Source organism: Vitis vinifera, chromosome 3 (assembly GCF_030704535.1).
Source record: "Vitis vinifera cultivar Pinot Noir 40024 chromosome 3, ASM3070453v1".
NCBI classification, from domain to species: Eukaryota; Viridiplantae; Streptophyta; class Magnoliopsida; order Vitales; family Vitaceae; genus Vitis; species Vitis vinifera.
In genome coordinates, this window is record NC_081807.1 from 20,629,802 (window position 1) to 20,653,528 (window position 23,727).

The following is a 23,727-nucleotide window of genomic DNA, read 5'->3' on the forward strand; positions in this document are numbered from 1 at the left end:
CCTATACTATTGTTTTCTAATTAGATGAAATGGTCTTCAAGATGGCATAACTTAAGTCTCACATAATCCAATACTTGAAGACATGATTATTCCAAAGATAAGTAGAGGTATAAAACACATTCAAAAAAATTAATGCTTGTTTAAGGGTTTATTATCTTTATTTTGACTTTTGTCACAAGCAACCATGAACCACCAAATATCAAATAAAAGTATCCTTTTTTTTTTTGTCTTTTGACTAGTTTAGAATTTCATTATCATAAATAATAAAAAATCACTCTCTATTTCTCTCTCCCACTCCATTTTTTTCTCACATTATTTTCTTTTCCTTCCCTTCTATCCCTTGTTAAGAAGAAGATTACACATAAATTTAAAGTACTTTTTGGTCATCAAACAAACATATGTTTAAATATATCTCAAAATCTTAATTTGAACTAACTAGAACATCATAAGGAATAGGAAATAAAGAAATACATATAATGAAATCTCTCTCTCTCTCTCTCTCTCTCTCTCTCAAGCCTCACTCTACCTCCAAGGATAATATCACATCATAATTTAATGCATTTTTAATTTACAAAACAAACATATATCTAAGACATATCTTAACAAAACCAAGTAAACTTCGATCTAGCCACATAATTGTTACTCTAAACTAAGTAGAGTATTATAAGAAGTATGAAATAAAGACAAATACAATTATTTGTAAATGTTGAAAATATCATTATCAAACAATCACCTTGGCCAAGACGTCAAAGAACAACTACCACAACATCCATCATTTTTCTGTGACAAATCTTCAATATCCAATCCTAATATAAACATGTTAAATCAATCAACAATGTAATCCAAGTTAATTTGGCTTGATTTTCATTAATTAGCAGTTTTGGTTGAATATCTTAAAACTCATAATGCAATAACGTAGAGGAAAAAAAAAGAAATTAGTATAAAAATACAATTTATTTACATTCAATGTTAAGTGCAATAAATGAGTAATTGAATGTTTACTTCTAAAATATCAAATAATGGTTTTCTAAAAATATGAAGGCAAGTCTATATGATAAAATGAGGTGAATATAATGAGACATGATATCGATCAATTCAAGGAAACAAAAATCCACTAAATATTTCATAGATAGAACAATTAGTTTGAAGTAGAATAAAAAAAACGATCCAAAGGAATCAACAAACTAGGCCATAAAATTGTCAAATGTGATATGAAAGTATGCATAGTAGCCTTGAAAAACTTAGAGAAAAATGAATAGTCCTACTATATTATTTACTAAATGAATCCTAGATGAGGAACTATTAGGATCAACCAAAGTTTATAGTTTCTCAATTATAGGATTGAGTAACAAAAATATGATTTATTAAATAAAAGTTTCTGGCAATGAAATATAAGATTTTACTAATTCAAGTAAGCCCTAAAGGATAGGGAATGATGTTCAAAAATCGATAATCTATGTGAGACCTTTGAACACAAGAATACAAATATATGCTAGTTAAATTGAACCTAAACTCAAGTAGTTTAGGAACTCACATTTTTGAAAATTTACTCTCTATAATCCACATAATTCACAACATTTCTAAGAAAAAAATAGAGTTTCTCTGGAACAATGATGAGAACTCAAATTAAACACTTGGATGACTATTTAGTATATTAGAGAAAACATATTGATTATCACTCAAATAAATGTTTATATATGCTAAAAATGAATTTTTATATACCTTAAGTGATAATCATTTTGTTTTAGCATAAACGTATGCTATGTTCCAATTTAAGTACTAATATGTTTATCTAGTGTAGAATGCAAAATAAAAAAAAGGATTAAGTCTTGGTGGGAAGTATCAAAGACAATTTAGAGTTATGAGAATGATGAAAGCAAGGTGGAGAAGCTTGGATCCATAAGAAAATATGAAAAAGGCAAGGAAAAGGGCATAGTTGAAATGCTAAAACCAAATCAATACCTAAAGGTGTATTTTGATGTTGAAAATTGTGAATGGAAGGATTGTTAACAAAAGAATTTCGAAGCCCAATGGTTTATATTGAAACAAAATTGATACATGAGATGACTCATCAAAATTTCAATAGAGGCCTTAGAGATATCAAGTCTTGGCGTTATTTAGCAATTACAATTGACAACACTTTGATACAAATTTGATGCAAGTAAGACTTGGTATCAAAGATTCAATACCCACTTCAACAACATACTCATTGAACAATATTTGGAACAAATTACTTCACCTGATTATCGAAATTGTAATACTAGTTTGACGCCTCATCCAAAATATTGATATAAGTATGCAATTTTTCTTTTTGAGCTTGATTCCATGAAAATGGTGTTTTAAGGAGTAATTTGTGATTATTAGGATGTGTTTGAGGTATGAGAAACTTGAGAAAGTCATGAGGAATGGTACTTTTGAAGTTGCCAATTTTTTATACCAACACTAGAAATTTTGAAACCATGTTCAGTACATAGTACACATTTTAAAACAAGCACTTGAAAGATGATACGATTCATCGAAATTTTGTTACCACAATGATGATGTATTAAAATTTTTGATAGCAATAGTTTATTTTGTTATTTTGTTTTAAAGAATTGTACTTGTTTATTGTTCAATTTTTTAGATATTTTATTGATGTTTGTAGATTTGAGAAGTAGATATAAATACTAACTTTACAACCTTTAAGGTGGGGATGGTGACTATTGAAGATAATATACATTCTTTCTTGATACTTGTTCTATTCTTCTTGACTTCAATGTCAAATGTTAGATTAAATATAAGTGGTTAAAATCCTTGATATCAAGAGGAGGAGGATCTCTTAAGGGAAAAAAAATAGAGGAATGCATCCATGATGAGGTAAATAATTATCCCTACTTTAAGATGCACAATTCTCATGATCTCAAAAAGGAAAAAGTAACTCTATGACTCTGCTAAGACAAAATATATTTAATACCTACTGGATTTAATGAATGCTTTCTATAAAAAAAGGTTGATTTGCTAATATCTAATTTGATAATTAATATGCAAAGTCTTAGGTTTGGTATTTAAGATGAGCATAGGGCTTATTTTAGTTGAGAAATGAAAGTTGCATCCATGAAGGATGTTAGAGAACTAGAAGTATAAGAACGTAATTATATGCTAGTTGCATCAAACTCAAAGGCATACAGGTCACAAGAATCACTAATTTATAATTTGAAAAATCCTTACTCTTTTGAACCATGTGTGTCAAAGATCAATTTCATGCCCATTCTTTTTTATGAATCTTTCCTTAATGAAGTTTCACCTTAATAGTTGGTCCTTATGGGCACACAAGATTTTTAAGCTAATAGATTTGATGGGTTTAAAAAACAAAGAAAAATTAATGTTTTTTTCATAGATCAAGTTTTGTATTTCAAGAGAAGTCCTCTATAATGTTTCTCAAACTAAAAGTCTAATGGCCAAGCTCATGGGGAAGTCCATAATATGTTATCTAAGAATCAAGAGAATGAAATACAAAAAATGAGAGAGGAAGGACTCCACAATTTCATTCCTTGTAGTCATCATTAAATATTGAATTATCTCACACATTGATGAAGATTCTACATGGATGGCTGAATATAACATTACGAATAATTGTACTAATGCATAAATCAATTGGTATTGGATATAGTTTAATAAAATGGACAAATGTTATAATCTTTTTAATTTTTTTATTATGGATAAATAAGTTTTAAGGTTTTAAAATAGCTCAAATCTTTATAAAAAATGTTGTAATAATTATTGAACAAACAATGTTGAAATTGACTAAACATTCAAAATTATTTTTTGACCTTAACATATGATAACCCATTATTCATCACTTGTTCCTTTAGATATTTTTTAAAATCTATTTCCCATGGCATAACATTATGCTCACTATTACCAACTAATATGATTTATTTTTCTATTTTTAGTTCACTAAGAAAAATCAAGTTAACTAAAATGATGCATTTTTTTTTATCAAATTTGAAAAGATAAAACAAAAATCTGTTATGTTACCTTCCAAAAGTTATCTTCTACAGCTCTTCATATGTAAGCCTTGTATATAATTAAATATAAATATAACTAAATAGCTACATAATTAATAGGCAATTTAAAAAATAAAAAGTGGAATGAATCAACATAAAAAAGATAGTAGGAAACTTTTGTCCTTAGTCTCATGAAACATATATAGAAAACAAGATAAAAGTTAAAGTTTTGGAATACAAATCAATGTTTCATAAATGCATCTATATAATAATGAATCTTAATAGAGAATAAATATATTACCTATAAAAGAAGGGAAAAAGAGTAAGATAAAGTTCTTACCGATAATAAAGTAGTTCCAAAATATTACATGAAATTCTTTGTCAGCTTCCTAAAAAAATGTTGTTACAAGAAGTATCAGTACTACAAAAAATTAAATAAAATTTCATCCAATTGAAGTATTAATTCATATAATGATTAATATGCTAAAGGATAGTTCTTCCTGATTTGAGATTAAGTTAGGGAATCAATTCTCATTGATGTTTCAAGAGTTTGGTTTAACAAAATTAATTAACTATCATGTTAGTAAATGTTAGGATAGAGCCTTTAAAAGTATGACATGATGTAATAAACTTTTGTATTTTAATATTTATTAATAAATTTATAATTCACTTTTATCTATCCTCATTCTATGTATTATACCTTATAAGCATTCTACCTTGCATCTCTTGCATTATATGTGACTTGAGTGCATTAGGAGTTGCAAGGAAGATCCAAATCATGATTCCTTGCAAGTAGATGACTTAGTTATAGTGGTTTGTGGGCTTAGGCAACCCATTAAAGGTTGTAGTGCACTACCTCCTAATTGGAGGGACGACTAGTCCTTGACCATCAGGATGGGTCTCCCAGGGTGAGTGCACTAGTGTGTATGGTTACACATTGGATAGGACTTATAATAAGTCATGACTTAAGGCTATCAAGTAGTTATGACTTCACCAAGTTGCTTCATTATGTTGTCTCTCAACCTTGAGAAAACACCGAGTTTGTGGTAAAGTTAACAATGACTTTGACCTATGAGTGAAATCATAAGCTAATCATATATTCCCTATGGATTGGGTCACTGTTGATGGAAATTGGTAGCAATAGGTACATGTTCTTAATAAAGGCTACATGATATCTCATGGGATTGAGACAAAGTGTTTGATTAGAGTTGAAACATGTGCTCCAATATGATAAGGAATATGGCAAAGAAAGATATAGATTGGAAAACACTAAAAGATAGTCCTACATTGCATAGAATACTATGGATATAAAGGTATAAGCACATTTCATTCTCCGTATTTCTAGTACACAAGTGCCTCATCATAGTAGGAGTTTTGTATCCCACAGGTTATGATGAAGTAGTGAGTTGCATTAGTGCTCACTTATGGCAAGGAGCTATGAAGGGATGGTTAAAATATTTGTGTTCTAACATAGTTTAGGTTCCTATAGAAGCATTGGAAAAGGTAAAACCCATATGAAAGTAGATGGAAAGACTGAGTTTTATGTGGCTAGGTTGTAGCTAAAGTTATAGTTTGATAACATTCTTTCAACTATAACAAACCTTTTTACCAGTAGTTATACTAAAATTCATTAGAGTGTTTGCCATCCATTGCAGTGTATCTCAACTATGAGATACAACAATTGAATATCAAGATAGCATTCTTGAATGATTATCTTGATGTTAGCATCACTATGATGTAACCAAATATTTTCATAGCAAAAGGCCTTGTGTGTACAAGAAGGCGAAAGAAAGCATGATGGTGCTTTAAGATCTTGCAGGTAGATGACAATATACTCATTGGTATGATATAAGGATATTGTCATCAGTTAAGATTTGGTTCTCTACTCATCTCTAGATGAAAATTTAGAAGATGGCACAATATATTCTTGGGTTTGAAGTATTTTTGGACTATAAGAATGGGAAAATTGTGCTATATCACCTACATTGATAAGCATTTGATCAAGTGCATGATACAAGACTCCAAGGGTTTCTACCCTTAAGTTTAGAGTTGTCTTTCTTAGGATTAGCGTCTTTGACATATGAAGAGATAAATTGCATTAAGCTAGTACCCTATGTTTCTACAATGTGTAGGATTATGTATGTGTTGCTATGTGCTAGATCGAATATTTGCTTTGTTGTAGGAATGGCAAGTTGATATTAGTCTAATCGAGGATTAGACTTTTGGACGTATGTCAAGCATATACTTAAGTATCTTATGAGAATGAGGGATTATATGTTTATGAGTCATGCATTGAGTTGGTATTCCTTGGGTATCGGGAATTAGACTTTCAGTTTAATGAGGACTCTCGTAGGTCTACCTTTAGATATGTGTTTACACTCTAAGTGATATTTGTTGCTACTTCTAAAGCAACAAAGGATATCGTTTGGCTTAGGATTTTCATTATGGGATTAAGGCTAATTCTCTTAGTTGTATCATCTAAGATCCTATTATGTGATAATAGTAGGGTAGTGACACAATTTAAAGAACCAAAATACCACTAAAAAATAAAATGCATGGAGAGAAAGTACCACCTATTTTATGAGATAGTATAGAGAGGTGATGTGATTGTGGAACATATTCTTTCTATAGTGCTCAATCTTTTTTTTTTTGGGGTTAGTTTGGGATTGAGCCCTTAAAAGCAAGACATGATATAACAAAGTTAGACTTCAGTTTCCTCTAACTATCTTTTTTATGCATTGACATTGATTTGATAATTTAAACCCATATAATTTGCATTATACATGACTTGGGTGCATTAGGAGTTGCACATAAGATAAAAGTCATAGGTTCCTTGTAAGATGATAAGTAGTTCACAGTTGATTCATGGATTTGGGCAATCTTGTAGAGACTATAGTACATTACCTCCTGATTGGAATGATGACTTGTCTTGGTCGTTTGGATGGGTTTCTCATGGTGAATGTATTAGTGTGTATGGTTACACATTGGATAAGACCTAGGGTGAATCATGATGTAAGGCAATCGAGTTTTAATGATTCACCAAGCTACTAGAATGTATGGATTTTCAACTTTGAGAGGATATTGAGCTTGTGCTAAAATCAATAGGAGGCTTTGACCTATAGGTGAGACTCTAAAGTGGTCATATATCCCTATAGATTGGGTCACTATTGATGAAGGTTGTTAACAACAAGTATTCTCACTAGAGGCACCATGATATCTCATAGGATTGAGACTGTGTGTCCCCTTAGGTGATCTTAAGAATATGTTATCATGAAATCTGTATATGGTCATAGTAATTCCTTTAGTGGAATCTGACATATGCTCATTGGAGTTAATTGATCACATAATAGGAAGATTTGTAACTCAATGATTGGAAAGGTAATCTTAATGGGTTTACCTTTTTAGACCAAGGACACCAATTTATCGGGAGTTTGGAGTTTTAATGACTACCTTGGTTTAAAATTTGAACTAGTAAAGTGTATTGAAAATTATTTCTAGATTTTGTTTAAACCAAGAACATTCCTAATGGGAGAATTGGTGTTGTTAACAAGTAACCTTTTGTACTTAATGTCCATACTGATGTTCCTAACATACACAGAACCGTGGCAACTTGCCTCATGACAAAACCAAAAACTGGCGCCATCATTGGGAAAGTTTGGCTAGCCCCTTCCTGGGACAAACCAAGGTAGAACCGGGAATAGATAAATTTGGGGTTTCCAAGATAAGACAGGTGACAATAGGTATTCTCAAGATATGTACCAAGATATCTAATAAGTCTAAGAAAATATGTCCACTTAGATGATCTTAAGGATTTGTAATCATGAAATATGTGGTCATAGTAAATCCTTTAGTGGAATTTAATATATGCTCTTTGTGAGTTAGAGTATGTCAGTTGATCAGATAATAGAAAGATTTGAGACTTAATAATGATAAAGGTAATCTTGAGAGGTTAATAACTTTCACCTTATTAACTTATAAACTTCAGTTCATGTGGAGTCTACATCTAGTGGATAGTAGTTCATGAACTCAAGAAATTGATTAAATTGGATTAATCAATTTTTATCTCGATGTAATATCATACGATATTGGAGTGCAATTTACTTTCTTTAGTGAAATGTCGAGTCAATTTTAAAATTTGATTTTGAGAGGGATAGTATTTTCCTATGGGTCCTAATGGTCCCTACTCGAGCTTATAGTCTTTGTTGGCCCAAAGTTTTGATGTTTTATGGAGAGTTAATAATTTGTATACATAAGAGAGTTTTGGTAAAAGAGAAAGGTTGCACATGAATTTATGATTAATTTTTTTAGGTTTTTCTGGATTGGGCTATTTACTTAACTAAAGCCCATTATGGCTAATTAATTAATTAAGACGTAGTGAGTTAGATTAAGTGACCCAAGCTTAAGTTAGGCCAAAGTTACTTAAGCCCATAGAAGAGTTTATATAAACCCCTTGGGTTTTAGGGTTAGACTCTAACTTTGAGACTAGTAGTCTTTTAAAAACCTAGCCTAGTAGATCTAGTAGCCTTAGGATCTAAAGAGCATGTACCCCTATTATTATCTTGGTGTCATCCAAAAATTACAATAGGGAGTGATGAATTTAAGAGATTTGGAGAAAGGCTAGAGATTGATCTTTGGAAGGAAATGAAGAATCCAAGCTTGGTTGGGAACTTCATGCATTAAGCAACTTTAAAGGTTGAAATTTCATGGTTGGAAGTTTGTATGAATAGTTAATTTGATAAGGGAATTGTAGCTATATTTGAACGAGAAACAACCAATTTTGAATATCCATGTGAATCTTTGGATTATTATGCCAACAAAGTTATAATCTGTATGCTTTTGGTTGGTTTTATAATGGTTGGAATGCCTATGCAAAGCTCCATAAAAGGCCATAATTGAGCATTATTTTCACACTATTTTCTAACACCTATGTGAGCCTTTTAAATCCCTATTCGAGCAACCACAAAATTGGTGTAATCCAGCTACATTCTCATGTGCTATTTGCACTAGACTCATTCAAAGAAAGGTTGAGTAATGTCATAATGATGAATTCTCCATAGAGCCTTGCATGCTCATATGAGTATCAAATCCACCATGTGAGAAGAATTCAACTCAATGCTAATTCTCCACATTTAAAATTGAAAGGCTCATTCCATTACTGGGTTAGCATAATTGGAAAATTCTTGATGGGCTAAAAAAATTAGTCACCTATTTTTGTACCATGTGTTCATTGTAATCACTATACGTAGGAGTTAAGAATTTTCATTTAAGATTTTTTTTAGCCATTTTTGTAATTGAGAGAGCTGTATAATTTTTCATTTGGAGAAATACCTTTTTATTTTACTTTCTTAGCAATTTTCATTCATTTTCTTTAGAGCCAAACATATTTTTTACCATTAGATCTCCAAAAAATAAGTGGCTAATTTTCACTTTTATAGAGAAGAAAAGAACTAGAGTCAAGATCCATGGTGAATTGGTTAATTGGAGCTATGAATGGATGGTGATCTTGATTAAATTTTTTGATTGATTATTTTAAGAAAATATGCCTAGAATAAGGAATATAATGTAATCTTTCTCGATTCACTGAATACTTAATGTTAGATTTGGTGAAATTATGTAGTTTCATTATAGGATATATGGGAAGGGTGGTTGAAGATGAATTAAACTAATTATGTATTCTTGATCCATGCAACTAAGAGACCCAATTTGAGCATTAAATTGATATAAACTTAAAGCTAAATCATATATCAATTTAAATGAGATTTTAAAGTCTTTAACCTAGATTGATAAAGTGTAGATCATAATTGTTAGGATAAAACCCTTAAAAGCATGACATGATGTAATAAACTTTTGAATTTTATTATTTATTAATAAATTTCTAGTTCACTTTTATTTATCTCCATTTGATGCATTATACCTTGTAAGTATTATGACCCGCATCTCTTTCAATGTATGTAACTTGGGTGCATTAGGAGTTGTACGAAAGATCCAAGTCATAGGTTCCTTGCAAGTAAATGACTTGTTTACAACTAGTTCATGGGCCTAGGTAATCCATTAGAGGTTGTAGTACACTACCTCCTAATTGGAAAGATTGTTAGTTTTAGCCATTGAAATGGATTTTCCAAGGTGAGTGCACTAGTGTATATGGTTACATATTGAACAAGACCTATGGTAAGTGATTACTACTCAAAAAGTGCTATTTGATAGCTTGTGATTAACTCTTTTAAACACTTTTGAGTAGTAGTTATCACCTTTTAACCCAATTAACATATTAAGGACCCTTGCAATCAATTCTAATCAAATTGTGTTAAGTTTTGGTGTTTTGATAGCTTTTTTATCACCAAAGCAATCCAAGATTGAGGAGAGTTCTTTGGAATCCATGGCAAAGCAATGGAGAGCTCAGAAACATGAAGAACCAAAGCTTTTAAGTCCTTTGCCATAAGCAAATTCGGATATCTCATATCCGAAATTCTATCCGGAATGCAAGGAATGTGGGATCCTTCAGTCTTCCCTGCAAAAGATGTCCAAACAGGGCGTCCGGACACACTATTGAAAGGCGGCGGAACATGGGCAGTGGCAGGCTGTCGGAATGATGTAGCAAGTCTTGCTCACTATAGTCAATGATCCGGACAACATATCCGGATAAGATATGCTATCGTCCGGGTATGATGTTCGCGAGTGTCGGGTGCTTCTCCCTGAGGAAGTCTAGATAGGAGAGCGCCGCCATATGTCCTCTTGAGGAATCCGGATGGAGTTGATCCGGATAGCAATGCGCGCTCCGTGTCATCAGGGGAAGGGGTCTCTACACCTTGTACACGTAGACGGTCCCCCTTGCGACGTCTCACCTTCTCCGGATATCTCCCATCCGGAATTCTGTCCGGCAAACATTTCCACCTTCTCCGGATATTTCACATCCGGCACCTGACGCCGGATGGGAGAAATGGCGGTGTTTCAACTTCCCTGGACAGACATGTCCGGATCCCCTGACAGCGCGTACCCGGATCACTCCAAGCTGAAGACAGAATTTTGCACAGTGCCGCGGTATTCTCCTACAGCATCCTGATATTTGCGATCGACATTTTGAGATATTTTTCTTTAGATATTTGATGTCTAAATCCCCAAACTCTCATTGTAATCCACCTATCATAGGGTTCCTTAGTCTTTAAGTAAGAACAAAGGGTGAATAACCCCTTATATATAGTTTTGTAATCTTCTATATCGAATATCAGAAAATATATATGAAACCGACGAACAAAGCACTTGCTCTGTTTTTCCTATTTTTTTTCTTTCGTTCTTCTTATTTCTAGCCAATCAAACTCTGAGGATTTTTCCTCAGAGGATGAGAGGCTAGGCTCTTCGTCTCTTGGAGTGAAGAAAGCCGGGTAAGTTTTCACATGCATAAATTGGAAGTTTTGTTGTTTTAGTTTTTAATGAAGAGAAAGTGTGACCCGTTGATGGTTTTTATCTTTTTAGTTAACTTAAAACGCCTTTAAATCACCTGGGCCAACACTTGGTTAGGCAAGTGATCTCCATCCATTGAGATGCATTTGTTTATCTTTTGCGAGCTTTTGGGAGGTGGTTTGAAGGTAGGATTTTCTAGAATTGCCAACACTTGGTAAGCTTTTGGACTCCAAGGAGACATCCATTAGTTATCTCTTGCGAGCTTGAGAAGGGAAGTCCAAAGTTAAAGATCACATTGAATGGCAAATGCTAGTGAGAGGCACGAGCCATTGCAAGTTGTATTAGTGAGAGGGAATTAGAGCTGAAATCCATTTAAAGGATACATCTGTATAGCACCGGTTAAAGAATTGACTATATGTTAATTCTCTAATGCGAGAAAATGAACCAAATGACCGGAGCTCTGTTTTTGCATAAAGAACCTCCCTTGTGAACCCAAACCTCCAAGGAATGTTTTTCTTCATAAGTAATTTCCATTACTTTATTTTTAGTTAGCTTAAAACCAAACCTTTTACACCAACTATTATGTTTTCTTTTAAAGCTAACCTTGAAAGTAAAAAGCACCAATTTAACTTTGAATTGGTATCAGTTGTGAGTTGAAAACCCTTCCCAGTGAACGATCCTAGAGCCACTATGCTATATTAGCTAAAGCTATCCTAATGCATGGTGATATAGGTTATAAATTTTGTTGATTACTCTCTCAATCAAAGAGCACCAGCTGGACATGAATCAGCTGAGACACCAATTGGGAATGAATCAGTAAGCCATGACATAAAGCTATTAAGTTGTCAACTTCACCAAATTTCTTCATCATGTTGTTTCTCAGCCTTGAGAGAATACTGAGTTTGTGGTAAAGTTAATAATGGCTTTAATGTAGGGATGAGATCATAAATTGATTATATATTTCCTATGGATTGGGTCACAATTGATGGAAGTCAGTAGCAATAGGTATTCTGAATAAAGACAATATGATATTTCATGGGATTGAGATAGAGTGTCCCCTTGGGTGATCCTAAAGATGTGTGTCTATGTAAATTATGTCGTAGTTCCTTAAGTTAAACTTGATTTAAGCTCTTTGAGAGCTAAAATATGTCAATTGAACACATAATAGGAAGATCTATAACTCAAGGATAGTAAAGGAAGCCTTGAAAGGTTGATAGTGTTTACTTGGTTAGACTATGAACACCTATTCATAAGGAGATTGAACGCAATGGATAACAAGTCACAAATTTGAGCACTTAGTGTCTCATTGTTATTTACATAAAGTACTGGAGTGTAGCTGATTCTTTGTAATGGGAAGTTGAATTAACTTCATAATTGGATTCTGAGGGCGCCAATACTATCCTATAAGTCCTAGTGGTCCCTGCTTGAGATTATATACCTTGATGGCACAATCTATGAGGGTTGGATTGACTTTTAGTTCACTTTTATGCATAAGGGAATTTTGGTAACTACACAAGGTTGCACAGGGGTTAGTGAGCAAAGTATTGGGATTGGACTGATTGATTAATTAGGTGGCACCATAAGGTTAATTAATTAATTAGAACCCATTTTGGGCTAGATCAAGTAACCCAAGCCTTTAGTGGGCTTAAATCACTTAAGCCTAATTAAGGAACCATATAAATACCCCCTTAGGGCCTAAGGTTTTCAAGAGAGTTGTCTTCCACCTCCAAAGAAAGAAGAGTAACAACCTCCATCCTTCATACCTTCTTATTAGTTAAAATGTCAAGATCATGTTAAAGCCATCAAGTGGAAGATTTTGGGTGTACGAGACTTCCAGAGAATTCATCTTCATTTTCACCGCATGGATTAGATTTGTTAATATCCAAATATTAAAGTTCTTTAAAGTGTAGCATTTTTAATCTAAACCCTTCTGTTAAAAATTGTATCTTTTGCTTCCATTTCTAATATCTAGATCCCTAGGAAGAAATACATACACCTAACTTGAACTTGGGATAGGGAATGAATAAGAGATTCAGGATTTCCTACAATGATGACCTAAATCATAATAGAGATTGATCTCTAGTTAACTCCAAGTATGAAGCTTTTTTGTTTGATTGATAAAATTTGAATTTGGACAAATTTTATATCTTCAAATTCAATCAATTTTTCCATTTTTCAAATATGAATTTTATTTACCTTATCACTTGATCATTATCGCCTCAATTCACATTTTTTTCTATCTTAGTTACTTACAATTTTAACCATCCAAGTGGAAGACAATTGGTTCCACTGTACTACCATAGCTTCTTGTTGTACACATTTTTTACCATGTAAGAACTACCTACATATAGTAAGATCATTTTAATTCATTTTAACATGATCAACTACCTAGTCATCACATCTCTAGGTATCTTCACAACAAGGAAACCCATTTTATTTAGCATTAAAATTATCCACAACACCAACCACAAAGTCACTTATCTAAGCAAGGATGACATAAATAGATGGTTCCACTAAGAAGCACCTACTTCCCATATGGTGTGTGTCACTTTGTATTCTCCAATATAAGCTTTTCCTTCAATCGTTTGCTCATCAATCTACGAATTATCAATTTTATATATTCCTATTTTCAACTGAATTTGTATTGTCCTATTATTGATTTGTTAATCAACCTAGCCTATCTTTGTGTTTCTAACATACTTTATAAGAATGCAATTTTTATTTCTTTGATCTAGTTTAACACTTAGACATATTGCAATAATGTGCATAATTTATAAAATATATTTTTAAAAATGATTAAATTTCTTCTAGCAATCGATTACTACCACCAAAACTTAGAGCAATATATAACTCTTACTTCAAAACATACTTTGATACCTTTTCTTAATTAGGTAATAGATGGTATGGGTATGATTCGAAAGAATTTTAAGTAGAGTTAAAATCCTATGTTAAGCATGTGATAATTAACAAGTCTATATATGAAAAACTACAAAGCCAACTAAAAACAAAGAATAAAGATCCTCAAGCTTAATTAGTGGACTAATGAGTGCATTGATATTTTTTAGAATCAAAAGGAGATATGGTTGTGTAAATTAAAGAAAAATGCATTTCGATAAACATTACCATAGGTTGCGAGTTTTCTTCAATAGCACTATCAAACGGAAAACCTTCTAGAATAGATTTCATTTTCATTACAACCCCCCAACTGGAACACATGTAAGAAAAAGTATAACTAAAATGAGGTTATATTAATGTTAAGGAAGGTTGAGAGGTTTCAACAAACAAAGCAAGAGTGGCTAAAAGCCATTGGGTATAAAAACAAATGGTGCAAAAATAGTCAAAGCCCTCAAAGGACAACCAAAATCAATTTTCATTTCAACTTGGAAATAGAACATTACTTACTATCATAACAATTGAAATTAATCAAGGAATGTAGTAATAAATAAATTGTGAATAGGATATAAGAAGCCTTTTATAAAATTTGTAACTCACAACTGCCTAATGTTAAATAATGACAAAATGGATAGGATCTAAAATAGAAACATATAAAAACTTTAAATAAAGCCATGTCACCTAAGTGCTACATATGTAGGCCTTGCTTTCTATTCATTTTAAAAGATTTTTTTGTAGAAAAAATGGTTCCTAAATTCCTTGACTTTCAATAAGTATTTGAATTTATTGAAGATTTCTATTATGTCTCTAAACTTATGTATCTTTGAGCCAAGGAGTGAGAGAGATGATGTGTGATTACGTTTCAATTTAGTTTTAAAATTGGGATGATGTAAAATTAGGAGTTTTTGATAACTATAAAAGACGATACGGAACATGCTATTTTTTAGCCACCTATAATCTTTTAATGAAGGCTTGCTCAACAATACTTTAGTAGAAAAATCATACTTAGTTAAAAGCCTATGAGATCCTTTTAGATTTATTAAACGTTTAGCATTTGGGTACAAAAGTGTCAACAAAGCTAGTAACCTGAAATCTATTTTCAAAGATGAGGAAACTTTCATACCTTATCAACCATTTCAATATTCCTTGATTGGAAAATATTTTTAGATGACTCCATAGAATGAGGACCATAGTTGGATGGTTGAGAGGGTATGATCACTTCATCCAAGGACATTGGATCCTAGGTTCCAATAGGAGCATCAAGTGTGCAAGGTCAACTTCAATCAACAATTTCGGCTTAATAGTTTAGAGGGACAACTTGTTAATTTTATAAGATCTAAAATCTATGGATGTTAACATGTGCTAACATTATTATAAATCTATATTCTTTGTCTATTTAAATAACAATACATGTCCTACAATTTGGTTTCATATATGCTAGGTGTCATGTATTGATCAAAATATGTGCTATCAAGGTTCAAAATATAACCATTATGGTAAATGGAAGATTACCTTACAAGAAAGAGGAGAAAAAAAAATTGGAAAATGCCACTAAAAGACCCATGAAAACAATAAATGGAAGCTTCTTATAGAACCATGAGACCTTGTGATAAAATTTTAACAAACTGGAATGAAGATGTACTACCCTATAATAAAATTTGAGTCTTTTTGCAATTGATCGAGAAAAAAGAGTCTTCTATACCAAAGAAATAATGTAAGGAAATGAAATAAAAACCTTAGGGATGAAATCTTTTTTAATAATCATAACTATAATCTTCAACTAGTGTTCTATTAGGTGCCTTTTAAATGCAAACTTCATTACCTGTCTATATCCTTTTTTGGTTTGCTCCACAACTCTTCACGTAATTTGATCATATGCTTAGGTAATGTTCCTAGTGGTTGATTCTCCTGCAAGCTCACAAGTAATTGTCACATACATGTGATTTCTACTTCATCATTGCATTATGTAATCAATATTCCTTTCCACCCCTTGGATAAATGTTTTATTTAGCCTTCTTCAATGTGAAGATGGCTCAATGGGTGAAGCAAACAATTTTTGATAGAATATCTCGACACATATTCTAGGATATGAGAAGGAAAAGTTTGTGAATTTAATCATAAATATCATGCCAAGTACGTAGAAATGTAAAACATGAAGGATAAATAGTGGAATAAGGTTAATTTAGAGTTCAAGTATAGATATTAAAAGCCAACAAATATGAGATGTTTCAAGGGTCAAGAGACATCTTTGTTTTCTTTTTCCTCAATAAATTCTCTATGGTATATTAAACTTGTTCTCACATGCATGCATATATAAGTAATATTGGTGGCATCAAACCGTTTTAAGACCTTATATATATGCATGTAATTATTTTTATCTTTAGGTTATTGCACCAACACCTTCATATTACAAATTTCATTAAATATTGGTCAAGTCATCTTGTGGATGGATTGAAAGACCTCAAATATTGGAAGCCTTTTTTTCAGGAAAAAAAAATCTATTTAATGAAGCATGAAATATTTCAAGGCTTAATCGTTTTTTGCAAGAATACTATTAATAGAAACTACAATGTATTTAAAGCATGTAAAGAACAATTTTGAGGTTTCTAATGTAAGAACTGGAATCAATCTCTAGTGGCTTAGCATTCTCTTTGTTTGAAATGATTGAATTTATTGGATTTTTTAATGTCTTTAGGTACAATATTATCATCATTTGTTGGATGGATCAATAATAATAAATATAAAATTATAGAATAAAATTGCAAGTATCAAATTTTTAGGAATGCAGTATGAATAATATGCTTAAAACTCAATCAGTTCTAATTTATTGGAAGGAAAATGGAGGAAGGAACAAAATATGCTTAAAAGTATGGGATCTTTAGACCATACTTTCCTAAGTTTTTTCTAAGAAATTTACCTTCCTTTCATTTAGGTAGTATAGATAAAACTGAAAATTAGGTACAAAACACCGTTGATGTTGAAATTATAGTGTTGAATTAATGAAAATGAAAAGTATTTGTTATTATCTTATGTTTAAGCGTTGAATGTAATTTGATTGTTTGATAATGAAATTGTACAAATTTAAAATTACTTACATTTATCATGTTATCTCTAAAAATTTTAAAAATATATTATTTGAATGAAGTAATTAAATCTTTATTTAATAATAAAATTTTGCATGATGTGATTAAAATATATAAAAAAAATTGTCATTTTATATTCTACATAATTTTAAGGATTATTTTTTAACTATCATTTACGTAGAAAGTAATAAAAAAGAAAAAAGATATCAAACATTCATTCACTACTTTGTCTTAACCTCAAAATTTTAATTATAAGAATAAAATTAATTAAACAGTTTTTATTTGTTATTTTATTTTTAATTTATATAATAAAAAATTTATCTAAAAAAAGTCAAATTTTAATTTAAAATAAGATTCAATATTCTTCTTATAAATCCACAATGTTTGTTACTTTGTTTTTCATCTTAATTAATTTAATTATAAATAATACTTGAATTATTTATAGATTTATAATTAAGTACAATTAACTCTACCTTTAAAGTATCTCATAAAATATTAAATAATTAAAAATGATGAATTATTTAATTTGTGTCATCATAATATTTTTTTTTCTTTTAATAACAACTATTGAGATTGTGTTAGGTTCTCAAAAAATATTAGAAAAAGAAAAAGAAAGTTAAGAAAAATCATTTTTCGTCCAAGAAAAACCAAATAGAAAAAAATAAAAAAGGAAATACTATGAATTTTTTTTAAACATTTTCCTAAAAAAATATAGAAAGTTTGAAAAAGTAATTTGTTAATAATTTAAATTTATTTTTTCAATTTTTTAAAAGAAGTTCTATTCACTATATTCCTTTGGTTCAAATTTTTTATTACTATATTTTTTAAGTAATATATAAGAAGAAAATCAATAAAAGTAAATTATGGAGTAAAAATTATAACAAAACAGAAAAAAGATATTATATACAATAAATAGCTTATAGTAAATAAAAATAATATACTTCATCATCATTTTATTTTTTTATCAAAAATATTTAAAGAAATATAATGATGCTTTTTATTTTTTTTCATTAATTCTTTAATGCAAAAATAGTTCTTTTATTAAATTAAGTATCATTTATTTGGAATTCTAATTTTATTATATTAAATAACTAATAGAAAAGATTTCGCCTTTAAGAAATTCAATTTTAACATAATCAATTAACAATAGACTTTCATTTAAACAACAACTAAAAAATATATGAGAATTACACCGGGTGTTAGAGATAGAAGTTTCGTAAATGACTATGAAATAAATGATGCAGATTTTAACTTACCCATCCAAGTGAAAACGAAATATTAGCTTTTGATCCCAAAGGTAATAAGAGAATTGGTGGATTTGAATCACGTTTGAGATTTCTGACTACTTGCATGATTAATTGCATGAGTTGATTAGCCATTGCATCCCCACTCCAAACCTGGTGAATATATGTATATGGTAATATATGATATAATAAATAGAATATATAGAAAGTGATTGCAACTCAACTTACTATTATCATCCTAGTGGGCCGACCTCTTGATTCCCTTAAAGATGATAGAATAAATTGATGGACTTTGTTGAATACATCATGAAGAAGAAGCTTTGATACATCGATCACCTGATGATGAAAAGCAAACTATCTCATTAAATGAATCTTTTATCATAATATAAAAAGGTTATGTTTTAAAACCAAACCCATTCTTCATTATATGAGGTGCCACGCCATGATAACAAAAGCTCATTTCCCAATATAGCATCATCTTCAAGGTTGACCAACACCATCTGATCAGTTCCACTAAAAAGTAAATTCCTGTAACAACAATTTTAAAGATTTAATTAAAATATTTAAAAATATTTTATACATATTTAATTTTAAAATGGTTTTCACATAAAATTAAATAATTTTAAAGGAAAATATTAAGAAACCGGAACTCCTATATTTATTTTAAAAAATGGAAACCATATGTGATAGCATATTTCTATTTTCATTTTTTTTTTAAAAAGGTACATTTTCAATTTTTATTTTTTTAAGAGAACTGACAAGGACAAAGAAAATCCAAAATATTAAAATATATATATATATGAATATTAACAAAATACAATATGAGGTTTATTTGAAATCAAATGTTATTTGGAAAATATTGTATAAATATTTTACTTTCTTTATTAGACTATAAATTATGAGAAGTTGTTATACTTTTAGATATTAATTTATTTTATGTGTTTAACTATAAATGTATTAAAACGCTTTATTATACCTTAAAACAAAAAATATAACAAAGAAAATAAAAATAATAATGAAAATATCCAATATCGTAATAACATTTTGTTCCCAAAGTTGGTAAATATTGAAATTAGATCCAACTACAAATTCTGTAAGACAACAACAACTAATAATAAGCTTGATTTTAATGACATATTTAAGGAAAAGTCCGAAAAATAAATAAATAAAATATATATTTATTTTATTTATAAAAAATACTAGAATAGAAAATTTGTGTTGTGAATGAGATTTACTTCAAGATTCATACATTATCAAAAGCAATTTTTGTACTACGTTAAAACAAAAATATACGTAAGAGGTTATAAAGATTTAATTTAAGCAACTTGTACTTAAAAAATATTAAAAAATGGGAAGTCCTATTTGTTTACATTCTTTTTATATTTTCATTTTCAATTTTTGGGAAAAGGTGAGTTTACAAAAGGAAAAATTGAAAACATTAATTTGACATTTTCAAAACTAAAAATTTAAGTTTATGTTTGGTTCTTAAAAAATTTGAGGGAAAATATGAGGAAAAAAAATAAAGAGGAAGAGTTGAAGGAAAAAAAATTAAAGAAAATAAAAAATAGATTTAAAATTTAAAAATTATTTTTATATATTTCTTCGAACTCATTTCACTTCATTTCCTCTATTATATAAAGATTAAATAATTTTAAAATATATAAATTTCTAACTAATTTTAATCATATTTAATTTTTTTTTAAAATTTTATAGTGAAACCAAATATGAGAAAATCAATTTTCTTTATATTTTTTTTCCTCACTTAATATTTTTCGGGATCCAAACATAAACCTAAAGAAAACAAAAACTGAAAACAAACAAGGAAAAAAAAAACTTTATGAGATCTATAATATAAAAAATAAGAATATTATAAATATAATAGGAATATAAATATGAACAAAATATGATCTTTTATATATGTATATAGCTTTTTCAATTATACTAAAAAAAAATAAGAAAATGAATTAACAAATAAAAGTTGGTAAAAATTGAAATAATGGATTTTGTTTTGACAATTAACAAATAACTTTTAAACCTTTATTTCATAATATAAAATTTTCTAAATCATATTTCTATATTTTAAAATGAAATAAATTATGAAACCATTAAAACAAATAAAAACCAACAATACCATAAATGCTCAGATATTACCTATATCCCATGATCGGGTCGACTTTTCCCAGGATCCGGTCTTCAATCACTGGTGCCAATGTGTGCATTGCTAATGGGAGGCCATCACATTGCTCTGCAGCCTCATCCTTCAATTTCAACTTATACCTTTCAAGCCTACCCAATATTTCTTCGAATCGCGCCATGTGGCCCATGGGAGGCTGTATGTGATACAGATTGTGAGGGCCCACCATCATTCTTGCTTTGTGGGGTAGTCGGCTGGTGATGATGACATGCCCATCACCCCTTACAGACTTCAACTTTTCCTTTAACTTGAAATACCAGTGGATGTTGATGTCCCAGATGCCGTCCAACACCATCAAATACCTTTTACCCTTCAAAGCTTTCCCAAGATTCTCCAACAGCTCTTCTACTTCTACTTCCCGAGATGCTGCCCCGCACTGCTTCAACATGTCTTTTATCATCTCCTTGAAGTCCACATCTCCACTCAGTTTCGGGAATAAGCAGATCCAAATTCTGTTATCCCGTAGATACCCATCGATTTTAGTAAAAACCAATTGGGCCAGAGTGGTTTTACCCGAGCCCCCAATCCCCACGATTCCAATTTCCTGAAATCCTTTCCCAAAATCAAGTCGATCAATAATTTCATTTCTTTGTCCATAAAAACTTCGAAAATGGTTGGGATAAAAATTCTCAGGGTTTGGTCTTGGAATAAGTGGTAAGGAGGCGGAGGATGAACTTACGGCCATGTCGGTCATACCAGGAATAACCGCATCAGCTGTAGCAGTTAGCCTTCTCGATATTTGAACCAACAACCTTCTGGTTTTGCATAAAAGCCAATGCTCCGCCAGAGTATATCCATGCATCGGACCATCCTTCTTCTTTCGGGGCTCACGCTTCTCCGACAACACCACGCACTCTTCTAATGCGCTGATGGCGTTGTATAGACAATTCTTCAATCTGATGGGTGTAGATGCCGTGATGTCCTTTGCTTTCAAGACATCTCTAATCTGTAGAAAATGAGCGAGAAGGGGGATCTCATTTTCCCCGGAGTGTTCCTCCTCCGCGTCTTCCAAGTCCAGAATGAACTTGTTCTTCAAGAACTGCAAATGATCAGCAGACATTTTGTTGATGATGAGGCAATTAGATGTATTTGCTAAAAATGTGGGTGTTTATGGTCTCAAATCTGAGTCTTCCATAGTCATGTTGTGTATATCTTTGATTTTTTTTCTCCGTGAAGAAAGAATATTCTTGTGTTTGAAGGAGGGGAAAAGAACAAACAACAGGGAAAAGAAAATTAGGTTGAAAGAAAGGAAAGCTCTTTATTCTTTTGTATATACCTCCGTGCTTAAGCAAAGAAATCAATGGGGTTCCTTTCGCCATTAGCAAAGAATAATCCTCTTTATATTTTCCCCACCTCACAGGGTGCTTGAGATTCTTCCTTGTTTTGGGGAAAGAATTTATAAGAATAAAGAAAAGTAAAAGGAATAAATTAAAAAAAGTAAAAGTGTTTACCTATATGTGAAGGAAGGAATTCTCTTTTTATATTTTGTAAGTATTTATGCTTATGATTTCCTCTTCCTTAAATAAAGAATCCTACCTAAAACTTTCTAATAAAAAATACTAGTACATATATATACATATATTTTTCTAATAGATTGGTTTGCTTTGACTAGAAATATAGTCTTTTCTTTTCTTAAATAGTATTTTTCTAATAAAAAATACTATTTAAATAAAGATTATAAATGGTGTGACTATAGTAAATGATTGTAGACTTTTTTTTTGGTATTCTAATTTTTTTAAACATAATTAATGGAAATAGAATGATAAAGTACTAACTATAAGATTAAATATATAACTCTTATTAATTTTGATAATTTTTTTTTAAAAAAAAACACGAATTCAATAGAAAAAAATTCTATTGTTTAAAAAATGATAAGTTTTTTTAAACGTAATTATAAATACAAGTCTTGACTAATGTTTAAAAATTAAATAAGAAATTTGTTTTGGAAAAAAGTTTTGGAAGTAGTTTATATTTATAAAATTCAATAATCACATCAATTTGTTTTACCAAAATGTTTAAACCTTTTTAGTAAACAGTTAAACTTTTAATAAAAAAGCTTTATAGTTTTTTTTTCAAAATTTTTTTTTAAAAGAACTATATATTTAAGAGATACATATGATTTTGTTAAATATATCATGCAAATTCTTTTTATTGGAAGAAAAATCTATTTTTATTAAGTCTATTAATTTTCTTTGCTGAACATTATTTAAGAGTTACATAGTAGAAGCAGAGCGACATGCTTTTTGTTTTTGGGTTTTTGTTTTTTTTTTTAATCTCTCTTTCCATTTATCTTAAGGAAGCATGTACCTTTCCTTGATTCCTAATTTTGGGGGCCCATCATGTAAAATGGAAGCCCATGCCAATTCCTTATGAAAAAAAATTCCAATGTAAATTAATTTCATATTATAAAACATGATATATACTAACTTTTTGGAAAACATTTATCAAAACATAGTGTTTAAGAATTGTTTTTAAAAGCAGTTATTTAATATTTTTTAAAATAAAAGTATTGATTAAGAAGTTGAATTGTTTTTAACTTATTTTATATATTTTCAAAATTTTTTTTTAAAAAAAAAATTCTATACATAGTATTTTATATTTAATAATTTTACACAATTATTTTTTAAAATAATCCCTAAAAAAATTGAAAACAATTAAAATATATTTATAATATAAAAAAATGATGACATCTGTATGATTTTTTGAAACATATTTATATTTTTTATATTTAATTAATATACAAAAGATATAAGAAAAAGTTAGTTACAAAAATGATCATAATGTAGGGTTTTCATATTCTTAACAATGGATTAAATGAAATTTAAAAATAAAATATTGAATTATGTTCATGAATATCCTATAAGGCTAAGATACCAAGTTGGTTAGCAAGGTTGTATGATTCAAATCTATATGTGGTTTTTTAAAAACTT

The 23,727-nt window shown here is 30.0% G+C and overlaps 1 protein-coding gene across 1 annotated transcript in view; it reads right to left on the minus strand.

Annotated features, from left to right (window-relative positions):
* Nucleotides 1-22,222, minus strand: part of LOC104878933 (uncharacterized) — a 29,649-nt gene extending 7,427 nt beyond the window's left edge. Inside the window, exons 1-8 of the mRNA XM_010649911.3 lie at nucleotides 20,755-22,222; nucleotides 19,017-19,131; nucleotides 18,832-18,939; nucleotides 18,616-18,756; nucleotides 16,099-16,184; nucleotides 14,508-14,589; nucleotides 4,327-4,375; nucleotides 734-806 (exon numbers count right to left, since the gene is read on the minus strand). Coding sequence (XP_010648213.2) covers nucleotides 734-806; nucleotides 4,327-4,375; nucleotides 14,508-14,589; nucleotides 16,099-16,184; nucleotides 18,616-18,756; nucleotides 18,832-18,939; nucleotides 19,017-19,131; nucleotides 20,755-21,857 — 1,757 coding nt within the window. The 5' untranslated portion in view covers nucleotides 21,858-22,222. The remainder of the gene's footprint in view (nucleotides 1-733; nucleotides 807-4,326; nucleotides 4,376-14,507; nucleotides 14,590-16,098; nucleotides 16,185-18,615; nucleotides 18,757-18,831; nucleotides 18,940-19,016; nucleotides 19,132-20,754) is intronic.
* Between the last annotated feature and the right edge of the window lie 1,505 nt (nucleotides 22,223-23,727).